Source organism: Gopherus flavomarginatus, chromosome 9 (genome assembly GCF_025201925.1).
Source record: "Gopherus flavomarginatus isolate rGopFla2 chromosome 9, rGopFla2.mat.asm, whole genome shotgun sequence".
Taxonomy (NCBI): Eukaryota; Metazoa; Chordata; order Testudines; family Testudinidae; genus Gopherus; species Gopherus flavomarginatus.
Window position 1 is genome coordinate 88,381,348 of NC_066625.1, and position 27,265 is coordinate 88,408,612.

At 39.0% G+C, this 27,265-nt stretch overlaps 1 protein-coding gene across 8 annotated transcripts in view; it reads left to right on the forward strand.

The window, feature by feature from the left end:
• Positions 1–27,265, forward strand: part of MAP2K5 (mitogen-activated protein kinase kinase 5) — a 188,461-nt gene that overhangs the window by 99,603 nt on the left and 61,593 nt on the right. For all 8 annotated transcript variants that reach the window (XR_007776286.1, XR_007776287.1, XM_050967577.1 and 5 more), the window contains 3 exons: positions 557–607; positions 4,191–4,262; positions 23,680–23,709. Coding sequence is in view for 6 of the 8 variants with exons in the window: in XM_050967577.1 (XP_050823534.1) it covers positions 557–607; positions 4,191–4,262; positions 23,680–23,709 (153 nt within the window). In the remaining 2 variants the exon portion in view is untranslated. The remainder of the gene's footprint in view (positions 1–556; positions 608–4,190; positions 4,263–23,679; positions 23,710–27,265) is intronic.

The window sequence follows — 27,265 nt, forward strand, 5'->3', positions numbered from 1 at the left end:
TTCCATTTTGGGCCTCCCTGGAGAACCTCAGTGATAGTGACCCATGAGCTTGCTGTGATGTTGATTTGAATTGCAGCCACCTTTTCTCTCCGCCAAACATGAGGACCAAAGAGAAGGTCAGCGTTGTATTATAAGTTGTCAAAGTCTGTTGTCCCTCCAGCGTATTTAGTGCTCATTGCGTTCTAGTAATGAATGTGGCTTTATTCACATCTTGAGGCAGCTGACTGAAAAATGAGTGTGTTCAATCCTACTTCAAATTGACTTTTTATATCAGACTAGTTTGGGGATACTAAAGCTATAAGCATCCTGTTTAACGGAATTGTTTAAGGTTATCTGCTATAAACTGTAACGCAGTGCTTGTTTTAAATTGAAACACACATTCAAAAGAAAAGACAGATTTAATCATTTTTAGTGCCTTTGTAGATAAATTTGTTCCCTTTTACATAATTTTTAGTTGATTTATAGAAATGATTATTGTAGGTTAAATGAGGAATAATTGCCCATTTTATTTCCACATTATCTTTATATTGTTCTAACAGACTGTTTTGTCTGATAGCTGGTGAATTCTATAGCCAAGACGTATGTTGGAACAAATGCTTATATGGCGGTAAGTAAATTTATGCAGAAATAACATTTCAAAAGAAGTCTTTGTATGCTGCTTTGTTCTATATGGTGTAGGATATATTTTTAAATCAGGGGTTTTCTCAGATTTCTTCCTGTCTGCATCTTAACAGAGTATGTCCTATGGAAACCGCTCCCATTCACCATCACACAGACTAACATCCCTCCTCCTTGTGATCACACAGCATCTCTGTGACAGCTACAGCAATTGCTGATAAGGAAAAGTAATGTTGGGAAAGTATTTCTTTAACGTGTTTATAGTTGTCTCAAAAGCAGTGTAACAGCTTGGAACAGAGGAGAGCCAATACAATATTAACAGCTAGCTCTCCAGGGGTAGCCAGCATTTGTGTGGCGGATCACCCATGGTCCATTGTTGCTCACAGTTTGGGAACCACTGTTCTAAGGCCTCCGTTTAGCAAACAGTTAAGCGTGTGCTTAAATCTCATTGACTTCAGTGAATCTAAACATGTGCTTAAGTGCTTTGCTTGCTTAAAACACTTTCTATCAGATCTATTCATAGTTCAATTTGAAAATGTTTGCGAAATGTGTTAGGATGAAAGTACAAATTTGATAAGTGGAAAGTGCTAAGCCCCCACCTTAGTTAACCCCAATGACATACACTGGTTTTGTTATACTAGACAACACAGAAAGTATTATACCATTGGACCATTAACTTGCATGTTTTAGGGTTTCACTTTCATGCGATGCTTATCCATTTAATCAGTACATTTCATCTGTTACTTAACCAAGAAATTTTACATGCCATGATAAGATTACTTGTGTGTTCTGTCTACAGAATAATATATATATTTCCATTCCTTTTAAATCAGATTAACAAACTTTTATGATATCTCTTTCTGGGGATTTCTGTCATAGGTTTGACAGATTGGATTTTACCATTTTACCATGCCTGTTAAGTGGCAAGTGACTCTAGTCCTGTTGGAAAGACTAGGTTTAAAATTAAATAAAGAAAGTGGTGGCATAAATAATATTGAGAGAATACAACAAAAGCTACCACAAATTTGTCTTTGACAAAGTTTGTACAAATGGTTTCACTCACCCCATTTTGTGGAGTATGAGAATGTAGAATTAATGTGGAGTCCTTGTCTAGTGTTTAAAATATAGTTTTGGCAAAAAAGCATTGCTCTTATATCTAAAAATAAATGAGAAAAATGGATCCTGCATTTGGCAAAGGACAATCTGCAAACAGTACTGTAGTACAAAATGCCTGACATTTGTCCTGTCAAACTCCAGAAGATGGGAGGGAGCTGGAGAAATCTGTGACCTTTAATTGCTTTTATATTTTTTTTCTTACGTCCTTGTTAGCAGATAACAAGCAGGGAGTCCATTTATTTGCTAAGTGTTTTTCTAGTCAAGAAGTGCACATCATTTAGCCTCTGAAACAATCATGTCACCATCCTAACAAGCCTTAAACCACACTGTGTGATCAGAATATTAGGTATGGGCAAAATGTAAAATACATCAAATGTATTACTTTTGATACCCCGGCCTGCTGATTGCTACAGCTCCAATCTCTGAAAAAATGGAAATACTGTGATTACAAAAAAAAAACTTCAAATGACTCCACTTCTCTAACTCAGCACTTATTCTTAGAGTGGCTTTAAATAGCTCTAATAATTAAATTGTATTTTTCGTTTAATGAACAAATCCAGATTACAGTTCTCCTTCCCAGGTGTACATTAAAGAAATTACTTTTTTCTTATTGTTTATGGATGAATGTGATGCGTCCATCTGTTAATTGAAAATGAGAGGAGTCAAACTATAAAATATTTGATCGGATTTCATGTATTAAAATTGCTTTGCTTCTTGAGTGAGTTGTTGCCAGTCATCAAATTTATACCTCAGTCTCCAAAAGATAATACAAAATTACTTGTGTTTTGTACCAGTGTGCAAGAACAGAAGCTTTGATGTGAAAATATGATTGCAAGACAAAGCAGTGTTACGTGACACTTCGAAACGTGGAAGTAGTTGGACAGATGTAACTATTTTGTGCACCTATTTCCGTGGTGGTGGTGGTGTTTTTGAGTCCTCAGTTTTACTTACATGATATTTTACTACCTTAAAGCATTACCTGTTATAAAAAAGAAGTAAATAATTTAAAAATGGCCAGATTGAACTGCGTATCTGATTTGGCTGCTAAATGAAGGCTAAGGTATAGTCCATACTAGAAAAGGTGTACCTGTATAGCTATGCTGGTAGAGCCATACTGTCAAATCCTCCTAGCATAGAGACAGCTTCTACCGGCAAATAGTCCCCTTTGCCACTTTAGCTTATAACTTGTTCCCTGAACTAAATAGGTTATAGAGGCTAAAGCGCTTTTTGGCCAGTATAATAACTTTGTCTATGCTATGGCTTTTGCCTGTATAAAAATATCATAAAAAGATTACACCCCTAACCCACATTATCATACCAGAAAACTTTCTCATGTAAACTTGTCCTAGAATAACTGTATTTATGAATGGTTTGTCTTGGTGGCCACAGTAATAAGATTCTTGTTTTATGTAAGTATGTAGCTCAGTATAAACTAAGCATTCTGTCTGACACAAGCTGACTTTTTTCGCATGGTAATTCTGGAAAGCTGTTTAGAATGGTGATCCATAAAGATGACAGAGACAGCTCTGTGTTCCTTTACTTAACATTCATGCTGTGATAAAAGCCCTCAACCTGGGATTAGCAGTGCAGAGTAAACATCCCGAAACACGTTGGACTGGCACTAATTTGGGAGTGTGTTTTCTGAAAAGGTCTCTGGATTATTAGAGGCTAGAAATACAGCCAGTGGTTTGTAGGTAGTTGGCTAGACAGGTGAATTAATAGCACAGCGGGGAGAGAAGTCTCATGGAGTCTTTTATTGTTGCATTTCACACTGTACTTGACCTTGGAAAGCTTGAATTGTAGCTTTCAGATAAAAAATAGCTGTTTCATTTTACAGTGTTCTTGTATTTCTGTAAATGGGCTGTTAATAGTTTTGAGTGAAATCTTTTTTATTGTTTTAATATATTAATTGAAGAGTTTTAAAAGAAAATTGCTAAGCGCGTGACTCTCTTTTGAAGCATTAGCTTGCTAATTGTAAAAGTAACTTGGGTTTAATTCAGTCTCATTACTATTTCACCCTCTACACCCCTATTCAGTTCCTTTACTCAGTATTTTTGTTCATGGTGTACCTTACCTCTCACTCTGGACTAGAAGTAAATCCGTTCCATTCATGGAGGCTTAGAACCTGATATGGTGCTTTGTTGTGGAGGTGCACACTGTTGATTTTCTTGCAAAATAAAGTAGTCCAGGCACAAATTCATTAGCCAAGTTTACTAGGTACATGGCCATGCAGGATGGCGTGTCTGAGCGGGACAGAGCCCCTTGCCTAGTTGCAGAACCCAGGTAAAAATAAAGTGTGTCATGTTTATGAATAATCTCGTATCTTCATTATTTTTCAGATTAGACAAATTGAATTTTAAGATTCCTGCAAAATTTTGAGCTAGTTTATTTGCCCAGAGATGCATGTTTGTTTGTTTGGGCTAAAGATGATTTTTTTTTCCCCTCCTTTCTTTCAGCCTGAACGAATTTCAGGGGAGCAATACGGGATTCATTCTGATGTATGGAGTTTAGGGATTTCCTTCATGGAGGTATGTAAACATATATACTTGTTCTTTAAGGCACATTGTAAGAACTGAACTAAATCTAAGATTCAAATTATTTTTACACATTCCCTATTATACAACAAAGTTCCTTTTGTATATATAAGCTTAGCCACTGCTAAGTTTCTCACTGTATCTAGAATGGATTCGTTCTCAGTGGATCAAATCCACCTAGGTATGGAGAGCCCATATGCACCAGTTAAGCCCTTTGGTAGGGCTGTGTAGTGAGAGTGGGGATCAGCGTATGTGGAGTGCGGTTGGGAGGACATCTCTACACTCCCTGCATGCCACTGGTGGTGGGGTTGTTCTATACCAGGTTTGAAAAGGCCAGTGCAGACTAGCCCACTAAGGGTGGGCCATCATAGGGCTGTGGAGATCCAGAGGCTGAGCTGGGTAAATACCATTCTTGAACCCCAGTGGAGTTCCTTGCAGACAGCCTGATAATTGTGGCTTTGTGCCAGATGGGATGGATTTCTCACCATGTGATTGGGTATTCACCAAAAGATCAACTTTTCATGTACGCTCGTTGTTTCACATCCAGGGATGAAAGTAACTTACAGGACTTACCGGTACTGCTAGAGTCCTGAGGGCGTGGCCTCAACCAGAAGAGGTGGGGCCTCTCAAAATTTAAAGGCCCTGGTTCACCGGCTGTGGCTGGGAACCCCAGGGCCTTTAAATCAACTCGGGCTCTCAGCTGCAGAGGTGGCTGGGAGCCCCTGGGGCTCAGGGGAAAATTAAAGGGCCTGGGGCTCTGGCCACCAGAGCTCTGAGACCTTTAAATCCCAGCCCCAGCCCGGCCACCGGAGCCGCAGGTAGGATTCAAAGGGCTCTGGGCTGCCCGCAGCCGCGGGAGCTCTGAGCCCTTTAAATCACAGCCCCAGCCCGGCCGCCAGAGCCGTGGGTGGGATCCAAAGGGCTCTGGGCTGCCTGCTGCAGCGGGGAGCCCAGAGCCCTTTAAATCCGTGCCGCGGAAGCTGATGCGGTCCGGCATGGCGTACTGGCTCTTGCCGCTACGCCATGCCGGACCATACTGGCGTACTTTCACCTTTGTTCACACCTAGAAGTGTCTCACTGAAACAAAGCTGTGCAAGGAGAATGTGGCAGGTAGAAATATTGTAATTGGAGATACAGGTACATTCTGCAAGTGTGATTTTAGCAATTTAGTAATTAGTAAAATGTTAAGGTAACTTCTGATCCAGTGAAAATGTAAGTAGTCTGGTATTTCTGCTTAGTACTCATCTGAGGTTCTTTAAACATAAATCTCATAGTTCTTTACAAAGATGGGCATCTTATGCTGTAGAAAACAACAGAGAGGCTAGAAGGCTTAGGATAACTAGAACTGCCAATCATTTGAGTAGCAATTGACAAGTGAAATCAGCTTGGCCTGATCAAGGAAAAAGGAAAGGTGACTGCTCTAGCATCAGAATTAGTCGTTGTGTTCGGGATCACCCAAGACTCTTGATTGGAGGGCTGTTAGAGATCAGTCTGACTGTTTTTATGCTTTTCTACTATATATATTCGTAGTTTGTGAGGAGAATTGTCTGATAACAATATGACCACAGCATATGAAAGGAACTTCTAATGGCTGACCCATGAAGCAGCAGTGATGGCAACCTTAGTATAAGTAATGTGTCCCATTTTAATATAAGCTAAGTCGGAAGCGGTAGAAATAAAACAAGCAAAGGTTTCAAAGACCCTGCATGGTCATCACACAAATTCGAACTAAAGGTCCTACACATACTTAGGTGTGCATACAATGCTTTTTAAGGGGCACGCAGGCCTGTGGGTAACATAAGGCAAGAGACCATTAGTTAGATCCCTGATATTCTTTGCCTTGCATCATTGGCATAATACCATTGCTTTTCTCTTCTTTCTTTCCACCTGTCATCTCAGACTCCTAGCCTCTGTGGGAATCAGCAACACCTCCAGGCTGTCATATACTTCCATAAGTATTACACTGTTCACCATATAAGTGTCTGGAAAAAATGTCTACCCAAAGATATGCTTGGACCTTAACTCAGAAAGATTTGTCCTGGCTTTGTATCCTATTCCACATGCAGACGAAGGGACAATAGAATCCTACAGATGCCATTCCATTCTCTTTTAGTAGATGTCAAATAATGTTAACTTAGAGTGAAATTCCCTCCTGTACAGATGGCCAGTGGTGCATAGACTTTTGCTGAAGTCCAGCGCAAGAAAGGGCTTAAATGGGACATAGTCTTTGTGCTGGCCCTCTGCGTCTGGGTGAATTTCACCCTTAGAGAACTGGAAGTTAACCAAAACTCTCATATGTTACCTTATTGAATATATTTATATTTGTTGAAAAACACATGATTAAACTTAACCAGATTGAAAATACAGGCATCGTGTGTTGCTTGTTTAACTTGGAATTATTGCATTCAGATCTTGTCGATTTTTTTTCCAAGACTGATTAAAACTAACTCTGAATATACAATAATGACATAAGCTAATGGGTCACAAAGGATGCAGTGCTGTTAATTCAATTTACTGCAGTTGGACGCCAGTGTTGTCAATGATTACATCATTGGAGCTCCCTCAGAATTTTGGGAGAAATACAAAATTTATTCATGTCACCGCAGTCTCTGTAAGTGCGTGTAGTCAACAGGGGGCTAAAGTGAGATTGTAATGCATTCATATTTGACCAGGGTAGACTTTTGGTTCATTTCTGTTCTGATATAAATCATCTACATCGTGTATTTACCAGTGCATTAGCTGACTGTGAAGGCTATACAACGATGTGTGCCCATGGACAAAAGTGTTACCTCTTTTCAACCTGAGCAACTAGTCAAAGTTTCAGGCCCTGTGAGTGTTCCAGTTGGCAGTAGGTATTTCTTTGATGTAGTTCAGTTTATTTACAAAGAATGTACAAAGTCTTGTGTTTCTGTATACAGAGAGGGAATCAGTTAGCAGGAAACAGCTTCTTTTGCTCACAATACCAAGAGCACTCTTCTCATCTTCATCCCAAAAACCTTTTCCCAGGTTTCTTGCAGGGTCAACCATCTTGCTTTCATCTGCTCCTTCAGGCTGTTTGACGTCAGTTTGTGTGTATTCCCTGTTCTCTCTCTCTCTCTCACACAGGCACATCCCTCTGCCCAAAACAATACTCAGCCAAAAGCTCCTGAGCAGGTTCACATGGGTGGGGCTTATGCTTACAGTTATGTTAATTCAAGGATTAGTTCACACCTACTGTTCTCAATGGGGTTTTAAGTCAACCTATAACAAGGTTTCACCCAGCTCATAACAGCACCAACAGGCTCTAAAATATTAAGTTCTTAGTAGACTAACGGTATGTTTTCACTACCAATGTTACTGCACTTTAACATGGCTGTGTAGTTGTGGCTCTCCCAGCGCCATAAAAACCCCACCCCCACGAGGGGAGTAGCTTGCAGTGCCGGTGCACTGTCTACACTGCCACTTGACAGCGCTGAAACTTGCAGCGCTCGGAGGTGGGATGGGGTTTCACACCTCTGAGCAAGAAAGTTTCAGCTCTGTAAAGTGCCAGTATAGACAAGGCCTTAGATACTGAATTTTAGTTTACACAAAATCACAAGTTAAGGATTATTAGAAGCCGATTTACAGCTTGTCTTTGTAATACTGATTTTTACATCATATCAGCCAATATTAGGGGGACATTTGGGGTCTATATTTACTCTCTTCCCTCAAGCCTTCTCAACTCGCTCTTCTCTCCTTCAGTGTGTCAGATGCACAGCACAGTTTGGCTCTATGTTCTTTGTTAATTGGTATGTCATCTGGTCCTCTGAGACCTCTCTTCAACATGATCGCTGTTTGATTGGAGTGGTTTGAGTGATGTGTTAAACGATGAGAGCAAGGACAGTGGCTTAGAAAAATACCTCAAGAAAGGTGAAGAAGCAGCTCAAAGAGCCATGCAAGGTCGCTGTCATTACAGTAACTCTGTCTGTTGACATACGGATTGGTGGGACGCTATTCCAGGCTCCTGCTGATGGAGCAGAGAGGGCAGTTAGAGATTATTCTAGGATTTTAAAATTGTCTCAACTCACTTTTTTTTTTTTAAATATCCAAACTCTTATGCCCGCAAGCTAGCAGTTAGTGCACATTGATTGACAATAAATAGTGTATTGGACCAAGATACCGAGAGCTGTTTGATGTATGATGATTAAACTTAGTTGTCAGAATCTTCGAATTTTATTTATTCTAAACCTCAAAAATACATTGAATTTCTTTGCTACAGTGCTGTGGGTAATCAGAAACTGATTACTTTTCAAGTTTAAGACTGCTGCCCAAGAAGTCTATTGGCTGAGTTTAAAGAGTAGACAAAGTAACAAGTTAACCTTGATGAGCCTCACCTTGTTAGATGCCGACCATCCTCAATTGCCATTGAAATAAATGGGGTTGAGAGCAGTTTACATCTCACAGGGAAAGGAAACATTATTGGCTTGTTTCTTTGGAGTTTGTATTTTTTTCTTGTAAAAGGGCGCATTAATTCGGTGTGTTATCCATAAACCTCTGTTCAGATATTTCACAGCAAATAGTTTCTATATTTTCATGAGGTTTTTAGTTGTAGTTTTATTTCAGTGCTTTTTGGTTGACAAAGCAAGTTCAATTTAAACCAGTGGCACTGCTGTCACTACACTGAAGACTGTGTCAGCACTTCCATTATAAACACTGTTTTTCAGGGGTTTATAACTTGGTCATAAAATGTATTCCAGGCAGGGTGACCAGATGTCCCGATTTTTGGGTCTTTTTCTTATATAGGCTCCTATTATCCCCACCCCCGTCCCGATTTTTCACTTTTGCTGTCTGTTCACCCTAATTCCAGGCAGCTTGGGCTAAGTCGAAGTGCAGTTTGCAATCAGTGTGTTTAAGAGAACTGTGCCTGGCACATGGAGGAGGATAGTTTGAATGATCTAATAGCTCTTTGTAATCACTAATTAATACAATTTCAGTTAGGGGTTACTGTCTGAAAGTGAACATTAGTGCTACTTAATGAAAATAAAACACATTTTGTTGTCTTTTAATAATGAGCACTCTTGTTTTAAGATGCTTTTTAGTTTTGTTATAATGCAAAAAGACTTGAAGGCGAGCTTTGCAGCATATTAGTCCAGTACATGCACCAATTAATAAGTTTAAGGGGAAACGTGTAAACGCTGAGGTTTTTGTTTCTAAAGTGATTTTTCTGCATATAATACATAGTGCTTATATTTCACTTAATATTTGCAAGACACTGTATAAACTTTTAACTAACACCCAACTAATGCTCCTCCGAGATAGGTAAGTATTATTGACCCTATTTTAAAGATGGGGCACTTTTTATTCGTATCATTGTTTGATTGTGTAATGCCAGCACTGTGCTAGGCACCTTACAGATGTGTAAAATAACTAGGTCACTGACCTGAATAATTTAAAATTATAAATCTTGATCTTGTAATCAGATTCACTAGCATGGAACCTATTGATTGGGGCGACACACAGGCACAGCAGCCTGTTAGCAGGTCCAGTTTGTGGATTAGGACCTATATTGTATATGCAAAAACAAGTGTTAATTGTTTATCATCATAAACTGAGGCACCAAAAGGTGAAATGATTTGTCCAAGCTATAGAGTAAGTGAGTGTTAGAGCTGGGATTTGAACATGGGTGATTTGACTTTCCATATACTATAAAGGTGTGCCTCTCACTTCACATCTTCCTTTGTGTCCTTCTCAGTCTCAACTCTCTTCCATTCTTTGTTCACGAAAGCAGCCTTTCTTTCTATCTTTCTTTTTCTTTCTAGCCCCACCTTCAAAAAATCAATGTTATCCCGTACAGGAAAGAAATGCTCTTGCACATCCATAATAATGATAAGAATTTGTTTTGCAATCCCATAAAATAGAATGTTCCTTTGATTATCTACAGTAATTTGTGTCTGTTTTCTTTTATTTGTGTATTTAGTAGACTTTACTTTATTTACGGACTTAGGAATTGTGTGTGGTAGTCAAGTTAACATGGAGTTTTAAGAGATGTTGCAGATTATTAGGCTATTCTGTATTTTCAGTAATTAAGCATGTACCTCAGTACATGGATACCATAACTGAACATTAAATATCCAGTGCATGTATGTGCGGCATATATGTATTTCAGGCACACATGCATATTTTTCCAGATAAATAAACTAAAATTGCTTAACATGCAATGTTCAGGCAATGGTAAGGGATTTTATATACTGACTCTTGAGCATACAGTACTTGGGCAAACAACAGAGGTGGTGACAAGGAAATTGCAGGTGTAGATGTGGAAAGATGAAACTTTAGGGTCAAGGATAATACCAAGCTTCTAAGTAGCAGAGGCAAATAGAAGGTCTGAGTCTGCGGAGGGTGCCAGACGAGAATGAAGTTCTGCTTGAGGATACCCCTCTTGAGTGAGAGAAACACTTCTGTCTTTGAGATGTTTACTTGTAGGAAGCTGACACAAAGCCACAAGTGTATATAGTCAGAACAAAGAGAGGGAGTTAACAAGAAGGACTCTGTGTTAAGAATTCAAAATGTGTGTTCAGTTGAATATCATCAATGTAGAAGTGGTTAAGGTTACATTTAGAGATATGAACTGGATACTTAGCTGATCTTATGAGTCAAATTCATTCCTATGTAGAGGGCCAGCACCACTTAAATCCTACTTAAACCCTGTTTTGAAGATCTAAGTGGTACCTTCGCACAGGGGTTAATTTTATCATGAGTAGGTAGAAGAGAAGGGAGGGCTGCGAATTGAGGCTTGTGGAATGCCTTACAGTTGGGTCTTGGGCCTTGGCTACACTGGCGCTTTACAGCGCTGCAACTTTCTCGCTCAGGGGTGTGAAAAAAACACACCCCTGAGCGCTGCAAGATACAGCGCTGTAAAGCACCAGTGTAAACAGTCCCGCAGTGCTGGGAGTGTGGCTCCCAGAGCTGCAGGCTAAACCCCATGAGGATGTGGAGTACGTGCAGCGCTGGGAGAGCTCTCACCCAGTGCTGGCGCTGCGACCACACTCCCACTTCAAAGCACTGCTGCGGCAGCACTTTGAAGTTTCAAGTGTAGCCATACCCTTGGTGTGGAATTAGAGTCGCCACTGGAGACTGAATGAGAGCAATTTGTTAGGCGCAGAATTGTGACAGGAGGTAAGCGTGAATGTCTGCATGACTCCTGAAGGCAAGCCAGGAGCATGGAATGATCCAGGGTGTCAAAAGGTTGCATGGAGCAGAAGCAGCAAGAACATAATTAAAATACGCACTTATGATGGCAAGGGTCAAGCTTAAAAGGCAAATGAGAATTACATTTTTAGCCTTGTGTAAAGCAAGGGCCTCAGAATCGTACGGGATTTTACATACCAGGTGTCATGGAGTGTGGGGGAGTCAGGGCCATGCACCCCCCCTCCCCCCCCGTCCTGCAATTCACTGTGACTCTCAGCCAGCCAGTAAAACAGAAGGTTTATTAGATGACAGGAACACAGTCCAACACAGAACTTGTAGGAACAGACAACAGGACCCCCCTCAGTCATGTCCCTCTTGGGGGGCAGGGAGCTTAGACTCCCTCTCCCGCCCCTCCTCTGGCCTCCCTCTCTTTGTTCTCCAACACCTTCATTTGGCACCTTTGCAGGGGAGGGGTCCAGGCCATCAGTTGCCAGGAGACAGGGTGTCAGCCATTCTCTGTGCAGACAACATCACACTGGCCCTCTCGGCTCTGCAACAGTCACACGCCCTTATCCCACCACCTAGATACTTGAGAAATGCATAGGGGAAACTGAGCCACCCACACAGTATTCAGAGAAAACATTAAGAACGTTCCCACTTCATCACACCAGGTGTATCAAAATAGTGGGCCAAACAGGAGATGTTTAGGATAGAGAGGCAGTCTTTACTGGAAATGTCTTGACTTCTGAGAATTTGCAACAGAATTTTAAGTTATTGTACAGTTTGTGCTTCTTTTTTTATAGTAAAATATATATTTTTAAATGGGAGAGGGGAAGAGACCTGGAAGCCTCCTGCCAGCTGTTCATATCCTCTGGGGTTATACTACAGGTCCTATTATGTTAATTCTAGAACCATAGTGGGTTTTCTGACACTTGCAACATCTCCTAAAAAGCAACAAGAGGCCTATGGCACCTTAAAGACTAACAGATGTATTGGAGCATAAGTTTCTGTGGGTGAATACCCACTTCGTCAGACGCATGTAATGGAAATGGCTTTTTACAGATCCAGAGTAACAGGGCTACCCCTCTGATACTTAACATCTCCTAAGAGTGTGTTGCAATGTGAAGCTTTGGGCTGCATTTATTGTGTGAGTCTTAAACACATTGACATGCAAATCCACGTGCCAATCCTAATGTACAAAATCTAGACACAAATTTATAGAGTGCTTAAGATTTACTTGATTACCAGGATTTCTTAGATATCCATCACCATGGTATCTGGACTGCATTACAACAAATTTTTAAAGGACTTACTGTTGCCCTAAACTGGTAACCCATCGATGTTCTCTTTGCCCATTGAACAGCAAAAGTACTGTAGCTGAAAACCCTGCAAATTAAAACCACATTCTAAAAGTCCCCAAACTCAGACTTAGATAGTCCCATCAGGAGAAGCAAGTCCAAAGCCACAGACCACCACAGAGAATTCTTCACAGTTGTTTCTGTGAATGAAGCCCTAGGGACAGGCAGCAAGAGCATTCTTATGCGTAACAACTATTCTAACTGGCCATTGGAGATAGGTGGACAATGGACATTGTATAACCAGAGCCTTGATCATTTCTGTCTTTGTAGATAACCCACATGCTAAATTGCACCAAAAAGTTAGGTGATAGTGAGTGTGGAGCATGAAGTAGAAGTGTTATGTGCTTATGTCTTCCTGCCCTACTTCAAGGTCATGCATCTGACGAAGTGGGTATTCACCCACGAAAGCTCATACTCCAAAATGTCTGTTAGTCTATAAGGTGCCACAAGACTCTTCGCTGCTTTTTCAAGGGTAGAGTATATGTAAATCTTAATTTTCTGGAATTCTGCATTGTATCCATATAATGCATATGGTCAATATGGAATCCAGTTTGAAATTTTTTTATGAAAACTACCTACAGCATTTTCTGTATAATAAAAGAAAATATTGAAGAGGTTTAACCTGGGACTTTTCAGCTTGGAAGAGTGACCGCTAAGGCGGGATATGATAAAGGGCTATGAAATCATGAATGGCATGGAGGAATAGAGAAGTGTTACTTATCCTTTTACATAACACAAGAACTAGGGGTCACCTGATGAAATTAATGGGCATCAGGTTAAAAGCAAATAAAAGGAAGTATTTCTTCACAAAACGCACAGTTGACCTGCAGAACTTGTTTCAGTGGATGTTGTGAAGGCCAAAAGTACAACTGGGTTAAAAAAAATAGAATAGATAAGTTTATGGAGGATGACTATTAGCCAAGATGGTGAGGGATGCAACCTCATGCTCTGGGCATCCCTAGCCTTTGACTGCCAGAAGCTGGAAGTAGGACACAGGGGATGATCACTAAATAATTGCCTGTTTTGTCCATTCCTTCTGAAACACCTGGCACTGGCCACTGTGGGAATACAGGATACTGGGCTAAGTGGACCATTGGTCTCACCCAGTGTGGCCATTCTTATCTTCTTATGTAAATTCAGTGTCAAAAAGAAATGTACACAAAGAATCTAAAGAAAAATTCAGTGTCCTAAATTCTGTCAAAAACAAATTAAATTTAATTTTGGAATAATTTGCTTCCATGTTGAGGCTTGATCTCTCAGTTTGCAGCCCAACCTGTTGATACAACCAAAATGAGGGTTTTTTTAGAGTCCTCTATAAAAGAAATAAAGGTTTAAAGTGGAGAGTATGAATCAGGCCAGTGCCGGCTGGTGTCGCTGTAGTCATTAAGAACGCCTGCTACCAGAAGACACCAGGTCAGCAGTAAATAAACATGTTACAAGAGCATTATTTCTTAGCTCTTACATTGAGGAAGCAAGTAATTGTTAAATCCTGATTACATGGATCTGAGCACATTTCAGTAGATACAGTATGATGTGTTTTAAATTGCTTTCACTTTTTTTTCTTACTGAATCCTTTAAACTAATAAAGATCACCGTTACTTCTATAACCAACTACCCAAGGACCCAGTAATGCTTGAATGTGATGGGTAGTTACTTTATTGGCTGCAAATCACTCCATAATAATGATAATATACACAGACCTGGAGGTTTTTAAAAAATATTTTGAAGTGAATTTAGTACTTCTGAAAAATGCTGGATTGAAAACCCAGGAGACGGAAATTCTCTGTTTGCCCACAGAAGAGATACAGCATGGTCTTTTGCAGTACAGGGTTCCCAGCATTACCTCACCTATGTGCCAGCATCTTAACTTAATGGGACCATTTCTAGGGTGAGAGGGTAATTCAGTTTCCACATCACTTTTTGTTTTTTTCCTTTCACATTGTACCTGAGAACAGAATTGAATCCTGAGTCTTTGACCTGACTGTTAAAAATTGCAGTGATGTTTCTGAGAAGCAGTCACCCATCCAGTAGGAACTGTCTGTGCAGACAGCTCGAAAAGAAATGGCACATTTCCTCCTTTTTGAAATGAGCTTTTTCAAGTTATTTTAAATTGTAAAAGCAGTGTGTCTCAACCTTTCCAGACTACTGTACCTCTTTCAAGAGTCTGATTTATCTTGTATACTCTCAAGTGTCACCTCACTTAAAGACTTACAGAATCAGACATAAAAATACAAAGGTGTCACAACGCACTATTACTGAAAAAGTGCTTACTTTCTCATTTTTACAATGTAATTGTAAAATAAATCAATTTAAATATACATATTGTACCTACATTTCAGTGTATAGTATACAGAGCAGTATAAACAAATCATTGCCTATAAAATTTTGGTTTGTACTGACTTCGCTAGTGCTATCTATGTAGCCTGTTGTAAAAGTAGGCAAATATCTAGATGAGTTAATATGCTCTTGGAAGACCTCTGAGTTCCCCCGAGGGGTACACATACCCCTGGTTGAGAACAACTGTGTTAAAGAATGACATTACGGTATCTCTTGCTCATACAACAGGCAATCACTTACTTCCTTTCTCATGCAAGTACTCCATATGAAGTCACTGTGACTAGTTATGGGTAAGATGAGCAGGATTTGCCTCATAACAACTTAAAGTAAATTTGTTCTTAATTTTTGAAAATATATTGTCTAGGCATATTTTATTTGATTTGTGCAAAGCAAAACATTTTAGAAACTGGCATCTAGAACAAAAAATTACCTATTTTTCTATGCTGTTTTGGGGTAGTGTATCTAAACAATACCAGTCTACAAGGGTTCCACTTTTATCATCTTTACCCAGGCATCAGAATGAAGAAAGGCAGTGTCCAGCCATAACAGTAGTTTTGTGGTAGCAGAATTAGAGTAAAGGTATCAGTGCCTGAGGGTTGGGTCATGAATTAATAATTGCTCTGTGGCAGTTGAGGCCCGTCAGAATAGCTGAAAATGGGGAAGTTGCCTTGCAGAGCGCTATCAATCACTCAGTGACCATAACTTCCAGTAATTAGTGTATTTTATGGGCCTTTGCTTCAGTGACTTGGAAGCACATATGCTCCACTCACAGCTAAACTTAGCCAGTGTAATATTCCAGGATGATTTATCCGCTTGCTGCACTGGGATGTAACCCTATATTAGGTGAAGATTGTGAACTAAGCTGCAATAAAGTGTAAGTTTAGGTACAGTTTGCCCAGGTTGAGATCTCAATGTATCATGTTTTGCAGCATTCAACGCTAAGCCACAGTGGGCAGGCTTTGTAACACTGAAATAAATAAAACAATTAGGTCCCTGAATAGATGGATGGGAATAGCATTGTGTGTCTCTATGTAATATATAAAATATATATTAATGTGGCCTTCTCTTCATAGAAGGACCCACTGTGAAAAACCAATCTTCTGTTTTAAAAATAATAAAATATTAGAGATATTTATCAGCTGTGTTTGCTTTTCTATGTTGTTATTACTGGTCTGCTATGGAGGATGCAACGGGCCAAAATCTTATCTTTACACTGATGTAAATCCAGACCAGCACCATTACTTCAATGGATTTGCGCCAGCGTAACCGACTTCGAAATCCGGGCCTGTAGGTTTTGAATGAGAGTGGAGCGTGTGTTGTATTTTTGTTAATATCTTATAAGCTGTTAATTAATTGCTAGGATATAGAGTTGTGCTTTATGTCCCTATGGCTAGTACATTTTAAAATCTTAAGCACTTAGAGTGAGATCCACAAAGGTACTTGAGACCTAAACCTCTGTGGTTCAGGGGTCTAAGTCCCAGGTTTTGATTCCGCTGCAGTCCACAAAACTGCTGCTGAAACCTGTAGGCATCTAAACTTCCTTGGCACCCAAATTTTTCAGAGTCATCGTTCCCTGAGTGCCTGTCTTCCTGCCTCTGAGCATGCACACTGCTCCCTCCCTCCAGGCACCCAGATGCCCAACTGGCTCCTGAGCCCCATGTTGTATGTGGGGTCTTCCAATGTTGTGTGTGACACCTGGTCTGATAGGCAGTCTCTGAGCACGCCTACTGAACCAGCCCCTTATATGGTGGTAGTGGTGCCGGACACCTACCTTAGACCTTTCAGCCCAGAGCGCTTGCCAGGGATGTGGGAGACTCGTGTTCAGTTCCCCCTCCCCTTAGAGGGGGAGAAGGGATTTAAACCAGGAGTCTCCCACCTCTCAGGAGAGTGCGCTAACCACTGAGATAGGGGATATTCTGATGTGAATAAATAATGAAAGAGTGGATGGAGCAAGAGAACTGGATCCTGGGTCTCCCATCTCTGAGGTGGGTGCCCTAACCACTGGACTATGGGGTCATTCCCTTTCTCTCTCTCTAGCCCAAAGACTGTTCCACTGTGGATAAATATTTAAATAGTCTTTGCAGCAGAGAGAGAGAATGGGAATGACCCTGTATTGCCGTGGTTAGAGCACCCCCTGGCAGATCGGCAATTTTACCCATGTAATTTTATTCACATGAGTAGTCTCATGGACTTCTGTGTGCTACCCATGTGAGTTGTGCACATGTTTACAGGATTGGGGACTGAGGTATGTGTGTCCTTATGGATAAGGAGAACAATAATATCTATAGATAAGACATGTAAGGATAAGAAGTTACACTGTTCTGAATCAGTACCTTTGCAGAACCTTATATATAAAGCAGATATAATTCTGAGGATCTGCAGATTGGGAGAAATATGCAATTTAGTGATGATCTTTAATTTGCAATTCATTTTTTTGTAGTTCATGTTTTAAAAAAGCAAAAGTGAAACTAATTATCCTTCTTTAAGGTGAATTAAGTTTGGCTTTTTAATATATTTTATAGAAAGAGATGTTGAACCAGGAAATGTCTCAAAGATTATTAGGGCATATTTCTGTTGGGCCTGATGGTGTTAGTAATAAGCTTCTTCCTCATAGTTCTAGACATGAACAAATATGTCACTTCATCAGTCTCTGTTACTCGCACTTATGCCCCTCCGCAGGGGTCGCAGATTCCACAAGTTATCAACTAATGGCGTTATACATTAAAAATTGAAGCTTTCCTTACTCTGAGGCCTTTCAAGGCTTTGTTCTTAAGCCCCAGACACTTTGGAGTGCAGCTGCAAACTGTACGCAGAAAATTAAATTAATTTGTAACTCTTTTTCTTTGTCCTGCATTACTAAATCCTGCACATTTAATTGAAACCCTACTTCAAGATGCTTTGTGTTTCTGCTCTTCTTTGTTGTCAGTTTAACCTCAGAAACACTTTAACACTGGTAAATTGCTGTTATATCCTTTGGATTCTTTTTTTCTGTGCAATAAGAGGACAGTGAAATTGATATGAGAGAGAAAAATCTTAGGGTAGTTTTTGAGGTATTTAATATTTATTAAGGTCTTCACTGGAAGAGATTCAGATGATTTTAAGCCATCTATCTAGGAATGTATAAATTGGTCTTGGAATGGAATCTCACCTAGGGAATTTTATGTAATCCAGTAGTTAAGTCTGATTTTTAAAGTTTCCTATGTCTGAATGTTCCAAAGTGGAGGCTGCTTTTCCATAAAATGAGGCTTTAACTGCAGTGCACAATCTAAATGCAAAATCCTTAGATGGAAATTTAATTGTGTAAAATGTGCACAAGGTAATTAAGAACAAATTTTAGAACATTTCAGACTATAAAGTCCTCCTTCAGCTAGATCACTAGCAATATTGTAAGTGCTTATTTTCAATTTGCAGTTATGCTGAGAAACATGGAATGTGTCTAAATTAAGAATAAAACATCCCATGCTTTTCAGTATAACTGTAAATTAAAAACAACTTGCACAGCATAGACAATAATCTAAGTAGGAGACTTTGTAACTTGAGTGTCCTAAAAAAATGTTCTGAGCTTCCTTCTTTGTTACTTTCTGAACACCACGTGGGTTGTTCTTCCACACTTGCTCAGTGAGAGTAGTAATCCTTACTAGCAACACATCCCTTTGTAAGTTTGTTAATCAAGTGTCAATTCCTAACTTTTGAAAGAAGCAACTTTGTGTAGTGGTTAGAGCAAGGTATTTGTTAGCTAGGACTGGTGAGTCTGTTGGATAACTTTGATAAGTCCTTTAAGCACTTTCTGGATTAGTTTTTATGTGTATTTAAAACAAAACTTTATAAACCTTAGGTAGGAGAGAGTTTCTAAAGCACTAGTGGGGTCTAGGCATCCAACTATTACTGACTTTCAGTGAGCGTGGAGTGCGTAACGCCCCTTTCTGCTTTTTGAAAATCTTCCCCTAGATATTGTGGAACATTTTGCAGCGTGTGTGGCGCTGTTCACCCTAGGATCTCAAAGTATTATTGCTATTATAAATTAGACATCTGAGATTATTTATATGTATAATATATGACATTATCTTAGAACTCGATCCTGCAACCGTTGTTCCCACGAGTAGTTCTGAGGAACTCAATGGGAGTACTTGTGTAAGAACTACTCACAAGAGTACTAGTTAGTTTGGAAGGCCGGAATGTTGGTTAATAACGGTGCAAGATTAAAATTTTACATTTTTCTAGGATGCTAATTTTATATGTAAGTAAAGTGTGATGCTTTCTGACTCTTGTGAGCAGCATGTGGGTAGTGGAAGATCATTAAGCAGTGGGACTGAAACGTGGTTGTCTCACAGTACAACAGTAGAATAGCATTGTTTGAAAACAAATACCTGGCTGGTAGATGCTTTCAGGGTCTAATTTTCATTTATACTAAAGCCCTTTTGTACCACTCTGGTAATATAATTTACACTGACTTTTTTAAAGTATGTTTATACTTCCAAATGAGAATTAGGCCCTTAGAGGTTGAGCATTCCTCTCTCTCTCTCCAAATTTCAAAGCCTATGTAGAATACTCAGCACTTTCCTGACCCTAAGTGTTCAGATTTAAAATGTTTTGTTTTAAAGCCAGTAGGATTAAAAAAAAAAAAAAGAAAGAAACCCTTCCTGAATTCCCTTATGTGAAAGTAGAGGATGGGAGAGATTTTTCGATAGTTTACGTCTGCTTCTGTACTAGGTGTCTTTTGCATTTTTCATTGGGCTTATGCCGCTTATGTTTAAATGAGTTCTTTAGTAAAGATGATAAAGGGTACAAAACTCCTGTTGGTCTCGCTCTAATTTGTTTGGTTTTTTGCTTGTTTTTTCCCTTTACTTTAACTGCTTCCCTGTTTATAAATCTAAATCTACATCCAAAGGTCATTGGTTGGCTGAACTTAAACCATTTTACTCAGTAAATTTAATTAAGAAAATACAGTGCAACTCATAAGCAAATGAGTTTTTCCTAGTTTTAAACCAAACCACCCTCTTGAGTGCTGATTGCCTTGCTCGACCCCTGGTGATATAGAAACAGGCAAAATTAAAAAGGACATTAAAGCTTCATTAAATCTGAAGCACATTTAGTACAGTGACATATCTGCAGGCTATTTCAGGGAAGATTACATACTCTTTGGTAAGTTTCTTGATTTATAATACCTTGACAATCCTGTGGGGAGGGAAAGCCCTCTGACTAGATCAACACAATAATGGTTCTAGGAGGTTCAGACTTGTCACATTCTGCTTTGTTGTTGTATTGTTTTGCAGTTGTGAGTGAAGTTCTTTACCTGAGGAAGTCCATTTTGTTTAGCGGTTTTGTTTTGTTTTGTATTGTTAGTTGGTTATCGCCTCTGAAGAACTGATTCTTCTGTACTCCTGTCTTTTCAAAGCTCCTTCACCACTTTTTATTTGTTTGACAGAAAATTAGTTCCACAATTATTCTGCTACATTTAGGGACGGATCCCGCAGTCCTCATGTAGGTAAAACTCCCATTAGAGTGAATGATTAGGGAAAGGGATTGGCAGTTGGGACTCAAATGAAGAGTTTGGAGTCGTGATTGACGTCAGTGAGGGTTTTGCCCATGTGGGCACCACATAAGGACTGCAGAACTCAGCCCTGTGTGTATACCTGTATGTTTCCTCCTGCTGTGTCATGAGATGATATAGTTTTGTGTGTTTGTGTTAATATAATATGTAATGGTAATAATTAAACTCACAAAAGTAAGAACATTTAGGATTCTTTTCTCTTACACTCACTCCATGGTGCTAAAACTTGCAGGTTTCTATGCTAGTCTAACAGTAATACTCAGTCCTTAGGCCAGCAGCAGTTAATCATGTTGCTGAGTGATGCATTCAGCTCTAAAGGGAAGAAGGTACTTGCGTTCTTCACAGTGGGCCCTGCCCCACCAGGTTTGACCAGCCAAGAAGGCTCAAGGCTGTGAGGGAGACAGAAATGACATAAAGAGACACAGCCTCCAGCCTTCACCTCATTTATTTTCCTTTGCTTGTTGGAGCTGTTGATGATGTGTATTTTGTTAAACAGCAGCATTGAGCTCGGTGCTTCATTCAGAAATAAAAATTGACAGTTTCTGGTCCCAAAGAATTGACAGAAAGAAAGACACAGAAGAGACCCAGAGGAAGACATTAGCTTAGATGTCTTCTCTTTAGAGGGTGGTGTGGACAGGGTGGAGGGTTCTGATTTGCCTTATTGTACCTCTGGTGTGAAGTTAGCACAGCTTATAGTTGGGGTTAGTGTTGGGGGCTGCCTGGCAGAAGTGAGTTTGTAGGAGGGATTTTAGTGAGGTGAGGGTGGAATGATGCATATTATGGTTGCTACAGTCCCTTTTCCTATGGTAAATTAAGGGCTCAGTGGAGATCTTAATGTTTCATTTCCTCACTTTTGTGATTTTTAAATCAAGGCCTTAGCATTAATTTTTGGAGAGGTGATTTCCTTTGGGGTTTAAAACAAAATCTGAATGAGATTCTGAGAATGATGAATGACACAATAGCCCACTGTTTTTCTGAGCCACCCGTGTCTTGTCACATCAGTGTTAGTAGGGACCCTTAAACAACACTTTTTGATATCATGAACTATAACAGCTCCTCCTCAATCACTATGCAGACTCCCACTGGAATAGTTATAGAAGAGATTAGGCTGAATCTTCAGATGATGCATGGACATTATCATGTGCAGCTCTCATAACATACCTAATAAGTACATGTGTGAAAATGTTACTGTACATACTTAGTAGCCCTTTTGTAGCTCATTATTAGGGCCCTACCAAATTCACGGTCCGTTTTGGTCAATTTCACGGTCACAGGATATTAAAAATTGTAAATTTCATGATTTCAGCTACTTAAATCTGAAATTTCACAATGTTATAATCAGGGGGTCCTGACTCAAAAAGGAATTGTGGGGGTGTGAGTTTGCAAGGTTATTGGGGGGGTTGTGATACTGCTACCCTTACTTCTGCACCGCTGCTGGCGGCGGCACTGCCTTCAGAGCTGGGCAGCTGGAGAGCGGCGACAGCTGGCTGGGATCCCAGCTCTGAAGGCAGCTGCCTGCAGAGTGGGCGCCTGGCCACCAACCGCTGCTCTCCAGCCGCCCAGCTCTGAAGGCAGCGCAGAAGTAAGGGTGACAATACCGTGATCCCCGTGCAACTCCCTTTTGGGTCAGGACACCCAATTTAAGAAACGCTGGTCTTCTCCGTGAAATCTGTATAATACAGGGTGAAAGCACACAGAAGATCAGATTTCATGGTGGGGAGACCAGATTTCACGGTCCGTGATGCATTTTTCATGGCCGTAAACTTGGTAGGGCCCTACTCATTATCTTTGCATGTCTGTAGAAAATCATTACCAATAATAAATAAATGCAGCAAAGGCTCTCTTTCTCTCTCGATCACAAAAAACCTCACTTTCCTTTTTTGTGGTCTGTCACATATGCCTTTTACACGAATGCCTCAAGAACTTGTCTGCTTAGAATTGGTAATAATGCTTCTATAGTGCCTTTTTCTCTGAACATCTCAAGTTTTACGGACCTAATTAAGCCTCACAACAATGCTTGTATTATACCTGTTTGTGTCATAGCCTGTGATATGTGCTGTGATACAGCTCATGTGGTCCCCTCATGAGGTATTTGCCTGAGTAGAGGCAATGGACTGCTGGTTTTGGCCTTTATGTGTGAACTAAAAAGCTCTAGTGTCTTGCCCATGGTTATATGGTAAGTCAGTGGCACAGGAAGATCAGGTGCTGGTTATTACAGATCCCATCTTGTCTGATCACTTAAAAATGACCACAATGACTTTTTGAAAAAATGTGGTTTAACAAAAGTACTGTAGGGCTGAGATACCAACCTGGGACAAAGTAGGAATCTATCTTGAAAATAATAGACCTTACCATGTACCAGCATTAGCAGGTGCTGTAATAATGTATTAATATCCATTTAAAAACAATTTTTGGCAATATGTCAACTCTATTTTGTATATAACCTAAAATATAATTAAAGAAAATACAGAGTGGGATGTTGTGGATTCCATGCTCTCTCCCTTCCCCCAAAGTTCCTGGCCAAAGACTTTGAAGCAACCAAGGAGGACATTGATCTCTGACCCAACCCACATTTTACCCTGAGCCCAGTGTGTGCTAAACCAAGATTTAGGGAGTTTAGTAAAAGCTGTGTGGATACCCATGCATTGCAGATATAATTAGTAAAGTTCAGTGTCATTTGCCTCACTGCTGAGACTCAATGATTTCATTTAAGGAGCTCTTTGAAAATTGGGACATGGCACATGCTACGTGGTGGGATAGACATATTTTTGTTGACTATATCAAAATGAGAAGTGTGCATACTTTATAACAAAGCCTTAATTTTGTTTGTAAACAAAGCATAATCATGAATGATTCCATTCTATATACAGCTCTTACTGTGTTCTCAGGATTATTTTTGCTCACATATATTTTTTTTGCAATTTGTACAATAGTGAGAGATAAGTACTTTTCTCTCTTTAAGAAAATATGCCCTCCATGCAGATCTATATAACTAGACAAATATTATTTTCTTTCCCAGCTTGCTCTTGGGAGGTTTCCATATCCTCAGGTAAGATTGTTCATTACTGCTGCTTGCCACTGTGACATTCATTCCTATGTATGAAGGTGCAGAGAGCAACTGTGAACATTTGAGCCACATACAAATAAATCTGTCCTGTTAAATTGAAAAGTGGTATCTTTAAGGAGACATTTAGAAGTATATCTCTGATTTTTTTATTTTTATTTTTTTAAACGGTATTTCTTTTTTCCCTTGGGAGGATGGAAGAAATTATGATGAGGATAGTGATTGTTTTATTGTGAGATTTAAAGGATTTTTTAATTACTCTGATAATAAGATAGAGGTAGCTCCTCTTTCTTTTCATTTTTAATTCAGATTATGAATTTTGGCAAAATAGTTTAAGATCCTCAGGAATTAAATTTATGGTGTGAGATGACATGTTTGGTGTGTTTTTTCCTAATGTTCTCGCTTAATAGGGTCTAATAAAATGCCAATGTTTTACATACCAGGTACAATTTTCACACTCAGCATTGGCCTGATTCTGCTCCCATTGAAATCCATGGTAAAACGCCTGTTAACTTCAGTGAGGGCAGAATAAGACCCCGTACAGAGTGTTCTTGAAAAATGCCATTTGTGGAGAATTTGGCTTTTATCTATATGGTTATTCGTAAAAATCATGACTCTCCAAAAATAATGGCCAATTCAGATAGAGTTCTGAACTCTAAAATATTATTGCAAGATGGATGACAAAATCTAAAATGAAAAGCTGTGATGTCATTCTTAAAATTATTCCTCTTTCTGGGAGAAAAAGTGAAAAAGTTCAGGGGATACAATGAATTATTTGAATTTTTTTTTTATGGTTTCATATGTTTTATGACCACTGTTTTCCAAGTATTTTGGTCTGTACAGAGTGGAGTGCCTGGAGGCATGTCTGATTTAAAGGTGGTGTTGGTTTATGCTCTTTAAGCATCTATTAACTTGCTATTGTTATGCAAATAACTGTTGTATTACACATACTAATTTATGCATGATTAGATTCTGCAGATGCCTCATGAACATGGTTATTGAATAATAGGATAGGACTCATTCTCTTTCCTATTTTTGTAAACTGTTTTAAGCAAATTCTCCTGACACTTTCATGGACTTCTAAAGATTTCTGCATATGTAGAAATATACCAGTCTTTCCCTTTTGTACCTGTGGATAAAAGTCTTTGCTGATTTAGAGAAATAACATTAATGTTTTAGCAGAACATACCTTAGAGTTTTTATCCATATTTTTCAACTAACACTCTCCTCTGAGAGAGAATCCAAAAAAGAGGTACTTATGCAAAGCATCATTTTTTAGAGTTACATATTCACATCACTCTAGTCCAATAAAAGATATTACCTGACCCACCTTGTCTCTGTAATAGTCACATCATGTTAGTTAAGAAAGTATCAACGTATCTATTGTAGATAGTGGTACATAACTACATAAAAAATTGACTCTGGGTTGCAGCTTTCATCATGGAAGCGTTGGGGTTATTTTTAGTCTGTGTATGCGTTGAAATTTTATTATGTCTGCTGATTATATATTTTCAAAAGCAATGTCAATATATTTTCATAGTAGGAGCAAAATACATGATTAGCAATTTAAGATGCTTTTTGCTCTTCTAATTAAAAATGGCATTTTTAACATATAAAATATCTGAGACGGTAAGACTTTGAAATATGGGCTGGTAAGTAAAAGCAACTATTCTCCATAAGTATTTTTAATATAAATAGTATGCATCTTAAATATGTACTTTCATGGTTGATCATAATAGCCCCAAAGATGCATTGTGGTCTGGTGACTGAGTATTATTATTTTCTAACTGCCTGTATATACATATTTAGATCACTATACAGGCCCGATCCTACAAACACTTACTTGAATAGGTCCTACTCAGTTCAGTGGGGCGTTACATGCATAAGTGTTTGCAGAATTTGTCCCTAAATAGCCTGGAGCTGCTACTTAAATATGTATACAGAATCATCCCTGTTCTCGGACAAATGAATGTATTTTTGCAATTACACCTGAATGAATTGTTACTCTTCTCCTGCTCTTTAAAACTGAAAACCTAAAACCAAATAAATTACCTTATTTTCATCCATATAATGTAAGTTTTATGATTATATGGAAACTGACCATAGTCAAGAAATTCAGAAAGGAGGTTAATTTTCCCTCTTATCTCTTACCAATATGCCAGCAAGAGTAAAGGATGGATTTTCATGCCTCTGTTGGAATGTTTTAATGATAGTATTTAGCACTTTCCACTTTCAGAGTGCTTTACGAGCATTCAGATTACAAAGATTTGCTTAGTTGTCACATGAACATTTAGTCATGTATGTTTCCATTTAGGGCTTTATCCTGCTCACGCTTAAGCAACTACTCGTGTCAGTAAAATCGTCCATGTGCATAAGTGTTCAGAGGATTGTGTTCTGAATATGTAGTGTATATTATGGTTTGTGTTTGTAGTTCTCTTTCAAAGGTGTAATTTTATCCAGAAAAACCCCATGAAATACATTGCTAACTAGAGGAGACCCTGCCCTTACAAAAACTTCATACAAGCAAGCTAGTTAGTGAAAATCCAGTAACTTTCTGAATTGCTTAATGTTTTTTCCAGACACATTATTGTGATGCGCTGTTACTTGTTCGTTGTAATGTAAAATTCCTTTTGGAAGAAGTAGACTATGACGCTCATAGGATTTTCTCTCAATATAAACATAAACACTTAAGGGTATATTCTTCCCCTGATGTGTTTGCATAACTCTATTAACGCTAATGGGAATTGCGCACACACAGAGAGGGAAAACAGACTCTTTAGAATCAAAATCCCTCCATATGTAAACATTTAAAAATGAAATCAAAATCCCTTCTATCAAATGAAGTACTTAGTGTATAGTGTCCGCATTTTAGATAACTGAAGATGGCTCAGGGGTAACTAAGTTTTAGATTTCTTTTAAAAGTTTAACAGTAATTTAATGTGATTAGAGGGGCAATTTATATGTCTGTATAGAAGGAACGGTAGAAAACTAAGAGGCCATGGAACGTCACAGCATTTTCTCTTTATTATTTAATTAAATTTAAAGTTGAAACCAAAGGTTTGCAGAGTCTGAAGAAACTAAGAGACGTAGAGTTAATCATGGAGAGCCAAATTCAGTAAATTAAATAAAAACATGATAGAGGGCAATTGGTTGTTTAATGATAATGGAATTTAGGAGAAACAAAAAGAATCTCCTGCTAAATATTCTCAGTTTCTATTCACACCACTTTATGGTGATGCTGAATATTAAAAGGATGATACATTCATTAGAAAAACATTCTAAAGAAACAGGCAACACTCAATAGCTAGGGATATAATAAACTACTGAAAAGTATAAATTACAACAAATTATTTAAAGTACTTTTGTATGTATAAAAATGTTTTCCTTCGTTTGGCTACAGTTCTAGACCTTAGTTAATAAATTATTTCAAAATGACCTGAAGTTTAAAAAAAGGAAAAGAAAAGAAGGCCCTTCCTCCCCATCATGTCTACCCCCTTCCTTCCTCCAAAAAAAATTCTGAGCAAATAGTGCCCCTGGTATT